A 5847-nucleotide genomic window follows, 5' to 3' on the forward strand; every position below is an offset into this window, starting at 1 on the left:
ATAAAAAAGAGAGTAAAAATCAACTGGAAAAGACAGACAGAAGACAACAATACTTCATTGATCCTGCAGGGGATCAGCAAAAGAAAGTCTTTCTACTGGAATTTCAAGTGGTCTTAAGAATAAAACAATAAAATGTTTGATGAATAACAGTTTTACCTGAGAATAGCCCAGAGTTATCGATTGGTCCAGGGTACAGGCTACGTTCTCCAACATTGTACATATCCCAGCTGTCAAACCCCACATACTTCTTCCACTGTTTGAACCACCGGCTGTCTATTAGATACCTATAGCAAATTGATTAATAGTTAGTACATAATACCACAAACAACACAGAGCRTTATGCAACAACAAACTGCCTTAGTATCTGCAGATATAGAACCTGCAAGCCAGTCTTACCTAATCTCTTCTAAAGTAACTCCTTTCATAATAGGCTTGAAGTGACATGGTAACAACCATGTATTTAGTAAGAATAACAGCCTCCAAGATCACACACCAATGTCTTTTTCTTTAATACATGTTTAAATTTTGATCAGCTGTCCAACTTTGGAAAAGTCAGATAAGAGCAGTCTATTTTAAGGAGAACCTATGTGATCACATTAGCAGCCTAACTAGCACAGGGCTTTATCTTCTATAGTAAGACTACAAAATTATTAAATCCTGACRTTTTCAACAGTGATTATGTATTCGCTTTCCAAAACATTGCATGCGTTGTGTTCAGGTTTGAAAATGTGCTGCTTCAGAACGATCCTAAAAATGTCATATCTACCCACGAACCTTGCTCTACAGAGCCGGTCTAACTAGAAGAGGCACCATCATCTGACTACGAGGCCTACTAGCTAGCATATCAGCTAGCTCCTAACAACGATTCAGAATAGGCATTAAGGCTTAACAAAAACACTATGACTTTTTCAGGTTACTAGTCTACAGGTTTATAACCTAAATTAAAACATTCAGTAGTACAATGAACAAATTMTAACATAGATATTGTACAGTCGTATTTGTTAGCAACTAGCGTGCTAAACTGTGTAATGTTAGCTTGCCAGTAGCACCGCGGCTTTCAGTTTCAACTATCTGCTTCTTAGCTTTAGCATGCTAGCACTTCCTGTTCCGCGCTAGAGAGTCAAAGAACGTTGACTGCGTTGTCATTTCTTACCATTCGTCACCCTTTCTTAGACTTGCTTTCAAATGTGACCCAATAGTTTGTTTCTGATTTTCGGTTGAAGGGGTAGGCATTTGTGCGGCTACCGGCTCCGACTCAGAGTCTGCCGCGCTGCCCGACTCGGGTCCGCCTCCCTCAGCCATCATGCAGCCAGTGTGCCGGTAACGTGAACGAGCCGGAGCTGACGCACAAGAACGAGCTTCTTTGCGTTCATTTACGGCAGGGGCGGTTCTAGGATATGACCTTTTGGGGGTCCTCAAACCCCATTTACTTTAGGAATCCATGATTATCTTTATTTTACAGTTAAAATATATGTTTATCAAATAAAGTCTAATGTTACAACTAATCGGGACCCCTTTAACACAGTGATGACAGCAGATAAAACAATGAGTGAGGAAAATGTTGCTTTAATGCAAGTGATTCATCATCAAATTATTAAACAATATGACACATCACAAGTTTATCTAATATAGTRAAGCCCTGCTATTACAAATAATGTTATTTCTGGCCATTACTCTCACCTACACGTCTGAGCACTGAGCTAACATTTGAATAAACAACCTGAGAACAAAAACAATGTTAAATAAAAATGAGGAAGCTTTTCAGAATTCTCCCAAATTAAGGGAAATGCTGAGACTTCACAAAAGACAACTCTATTTTGCAGATTCAACATGATTCATGTACTGCAGACCCCTGTTCTAACCACTAACCCAGGCATGTTTGAAACCCAGGATAAAATGGGACAACAGTAAMCCAGAAGCTGGGTTCCTCAGATTATAAACAAAATACATTTGRTCATCTTAGGATATCAGGACAATAATGAAACATTCCGGCTTATATAATTGTTTCCTTTCTGAGGACATTCCAGTCAATGCAGCTAGCCACTCAAAATGTAGTAATGCATCATATATTAATATTGTATTGGAGTTTTCTGTAGTCTCTAATAAAAAAAAAACTGACTCTTGGTAATAAATTTACATATATTTAGAATATGTGAACATATCACTCACTGTCCCATGCTGATGGGATAGTAGTAATAGAGGAAACCTCTCATCTCAGCTAAAAACAAAACACTTGTTTGCACTTTGACGGTGTATAAAATGTGATGTACACTTTATAGGGCAAAACCAAATTTTAATGGAAAACTGACTAGACTGTAAAAACAATGCTACAAAATAAACCATTGTCTACATGAATGACAAAAWWTTTTTTGACACAAATGCAAATGTAACATTTGCTGGTCCCAGATCTGCTTAAACCTTTCAGAAACAGACACAAAATGRCTGATCTATGATCTACAATGAATAAATAGCATTAGTGTAACTTTATACACCATTTACACCCGTACAATATTTGTCTCATATGAAAATGGGAGAAGTTAGCATGAAATAAAAGAGGAATAAAAACAGTAGGTTGTCTTTCTAATACCGGTGCCTAGGAGCATCATGATTGCATACAGTAGCAAGACAATAATTCATCTCAGTGAGCAAAAASACATTTCAATTTCCCAAAATGTTATCTCAAAAGCAAAATAAGAAACCAAAGGTGTTTAGTTAGTAGACACAAAACAGTAGAGAAACCAGTGGGTCTCAATGTAAAATGTTTCATGAACAGGATGAGAAAGCTAAATGTACGTGAGAAGACAAGAAATTTGTAAACTTTGCATAACAAGAAGACTCTTGTCCCATCTTCATGGTTTTCAAAAACCAAATTTCTTGCAATAGACAGTGCTTTGAATGGAAGTATCCTAGAAATGACTGAGTGATCAGAAGATGCCACTGGGCAGCTCTTTGCTGAACATGCCATCAAAGTCCAGCTCTCTGCTCATCAGATCGTCCTCAACGCTCTCCAGCGCCCACTGGTGGTCGGTCAGTTCTAGTGCCTCCCACTCAGCCTAAAACGAAGACAAAGACGATATGAGAAACCCTAAAACCCCACCTTCCCCTGCAACTTACTCTGAACCTACACTAGCACATACTTTGAATGCTTTGTTTGTATCTGCAGGCATGGCCATGGCAGCTCCGCTCATCTGCTCTTGCATGATCCTCGACTGATCGGCGCCTGCGGGGGTCGAGTTGAACAGTGCCAACATTCAGCATGTGGAGTTGAGAAATAGGAAGCTAAATCACCACACRAAATGAACTTAAGTTAACAAAACTTACCATTATCTTGGCCTAAAATTAATGAGTACATGCTTCGGAGTCCAAAGACGTTCAGGAAATACCAGGAMGCTGAGCTCACCCTGGATGATAAACGCAAAGAAAACAAGACCAGTCAAAAGCTGGACACACTGGCTTAAAAACAACAACAATATGTGTGTACAACTCTTGTTTTATATGTTTACCAGGAAGCGTCCAGTGAGAGCAGCTCTATTCCTTGCTGTAGCATTGGCTTGAAGCGAAGCGTGAGAGGGAATGGTACCTTAGCTTAAAAAAACAAAACAGAAGTGATTTTTAAAACATAACTTAACATTAAGAGACTTTCTTAGAGCTGAAAATGATGATTACTTGTTACAAATCCTGAGAAGGTCCAGTTGATCCAACCGCCGATGAGGATCATGGGAAGCACATTGGTGACATTACCTTTCATCATGTCTGTTAACATGCTGGGATCTGTGAAAACACACAGCAAACAATGTATAWCATCACTACACAGCTGCTCCATTTGGGTGCATTTCACCTGTGAAGGATTAAATCCAGAGCACACTTTTCACCCTTGTATGGGAACACACAACCATGACAATACACAATGATGACAATACACAAAGACGTACCGTATTAAATGACTAAAGATCTTTATTTTTATTTTAAAGTGAGTATGTTTAATTGGTACATCCTGTCACCAACGACAGCAACATCACATGTTGTGCTTCACATAAAAATGTGTACCTGTCATGGGAGAGGGTGGCACAACCTTTCTTTTGGTCTTCTTAAAAAATCCATCCTCCTGATTATTGAAGTAGAACTTCCTCATCAAGAAGGACTAAAATACAGACAAAAAAGAATTAGCATTGTCCCACGTATTGTAGTCATGACAAAAATGAAAACAGATATTTAAATATTTATTATCAATCAGAGGAAGAAAAAAATCTAAGCAAGTACGTAGTTTGTTAAAGATTCCTCACTAGCTGTAGTTTTAGTTCAGCTCTCTTTCAGAAGTCTGTGTGTTTATTACATTTATTTCAAGGATTTCTGACTCTTGGTCATACTTGCATTCCATGGTAACTTTATAAATGAATATTTTCCACATGAAATGTTGAGAAATTACAAGAACTCTGCAATAAATTATAGGTTTAGAATGTTTCTAAAATTTCAACTTAACAGTAGCTAAACAATATATTTTTAGGATTTGCTACATCATCTTGACTTAGATTTTTTTTATTGTTTTTTTGGTAAAGGMTTTAGGTGCAGTGGTGTCCAAAGTCAGTCCTCAAGGGCTGGTGTCCTGCATGTTTTAGGAGCTGCCCTGGTTCAACACAGCTGAACCTAAGGTGTATTTAATTAGTAGGCTTCTTCAGTATGCCATCAAGGTCTGCAGAGACCTACTTGAGAACAGACTTTGGACACCACTGTTAAAAGAACAAGAAGATTTGGTTGAAAGTTACCAAAAGTGGAGGTTTTTTTTTTTTTTTTTGTTATTAATGAGAGTTAAATGAAATTGCCTACCTGTTTGGGAATGTATTTTCCATTTTCTCTCAGAATTCTGCTCCGAATAAGAACCTGGCTAGAATTAGGAGAAGGAGAAACAAATGCAGCATCAACTGCAACAGCATTGCTTAGCCGACATTTATTAAGAAATGTAGATAACTTACCTGTCAGAAACTTGCTCCAGAGTCAACTTTTTGTCACTCTGAAGAAGAATGGATACATAATGTCGAATCACCCCAACGAGAAAGGTGATGAAGACAATGGGTAACACCACCCAGAGCCTGATGTTGGAGTCTAACAAGAGCTCTGGCTCGGCCATTCTATCTGCTGGATAAAAATAAAAACAGAACAAATGAAGATTGGAATATTGTTTAATTTATTAAGGCACTCTTTTTTTTTTTTCGTCTCAAACATAAGCGTGTTAAATTGTGTAAGGTCTACTTTTTTCTAGGGCAAGGACGATAACAAAAGGTGAATGTCAATCAATGAATGTACTGTCATTTACTTTTGCTAGGAAGTCAACGTCGTTTAAAATAGACATCAATCTAAATACTAGTGTTACAAAATATAATCAGTACGTCACATTATAAACATAATGTGTTGAACTTCCATTAAACACACACATTTATGAATAAAACACCCGTAGATTAATTACGCTAAATGATAGCGCTATGCTAAGGTTAGCAATCTGGCTACCTTCTTCCTGATGTCACAGGACCCGTAAACAACCGAGTCGTCTCTTCGAGGCAACCGCCCCTTGCTGTGTTTTCCTCGGCTGCGAAAGGCGCAACACATTCAATGTAACAGCCAAATGGGTAAAATTACAAATATTCGGCCACTGCCATTTCGCTGCGATAGCTGTGAAAAGATGAGAGCAAATTTCTGCTTCTGCGTTTCAGCATTCACCCGCATCACCAGCGGTGGAGCTGCAGCGACCTCTAACGGCCGCAGAGGGAATTGCTGAAAACTGGATCAGTGAGTGAGTGAGTGAGTGAGTGAGTGAGTGAGTGAGTGAGTGAGTGAGTGAGTGAGTGAGTGAGT

The 5847-nt window shown here is 38.5% G+C and overlaps 2 protein-coding genes across 5 annotated transcripts in view; both read right to left on the reverse strand.

Moving 5' to 3' along the window:
- The window catches only part of usp4 (ubiquitin specific peptidase 4 (proto-oncogene)), a 9685-nt gene extending 8365 nt beyond the window's left edge, over nucleotides 1-1320 (reverse strand). The window contains exons 1-2 of the mRNA XM_014009051.1: nucleotides 1154-1320; nucleotides 157-284 (exon numbers count right to left, since the gene is read on the reverse strand). Of these exons, the coding sequence (XP_013864505.1) occupies nucleotides 157-284; nucleotides 1154-1305 (280 nt within the window). The 5' untranslated portion in view covers nucleotides 1306-1320. The remainder of the gene's footprint in view (nucleotides 1-156; nucleotides 285-1153) is intronic.
- A 228-nt stretch (nucleotides 1321-1548) lies between these two features.
- The window catches only part of emc3 (ER membrane protein complex subunit 3), a 10788-nt gene continuing 6489 nt past the window's right edge, over nucleotides 1549-5847 (reverse strand). For 2 of the 4 annotated variants that reach the window (XM_014009054.1, XM_014009056.1), the window contains 8 exons: nucleotides 4971-5133; nucleotides 4825-4882; nucleotides 4048-4141; nucleotides 3667-3771; nucleotides 3504-3585; nucleotides 3322-3401; nucleotides 3138-3220; nucleotides 1551-3053 (listed from right to left, as the gene is read on the reverse strand). In XM_014009054.1, the coding sequence (XP_013864508.1) occupies nucleotides 2925-3053; nucleotides 3138-3220; nucleotides 3322-3401; nucleotides 3504-3585; nucleotides 3667-3771; nucleotides 4048-4141; nucleotides 4825-4882; nucleotides 4971-5133 (794 nt within the window). In that variant the 3' untranslated portion in view covers nucleotides 1551-2924. Of the gene's footprint in view, nucleotides 3054-3137; nucleotides 3221-3321; nucleotides 3402-3503; nucleotides 3586-3666; nucleotides 3772-4047; nucleotides 4142-4824; nucleotides 4883-4970; nucleotides 5134-5502; nucleotides 5781-5847 lie in introns of those variants that run through there. The other 2 variants (XM_014009055.1, XM_014009053.1) reach the window with 2 other exon arrangements.

This window comes from Austrofundulus limnaeus, unplaced genomic scaffold, assembly GCF_001266775.1.
Source record: "Austrofundulus limnaeus strain Quisiro unplaced genomic scaffold, Austrofundulus_limnaeus-1.0 Scaffold55, whole genome shotgun sequence".
Lineage (NCBI taxonomy): Eukaryota > Metazoa > Chordata > Actinopteri > Cyprinodontiformes > Rivulidae > Austrofundulus > Austrofundulus limnaeus.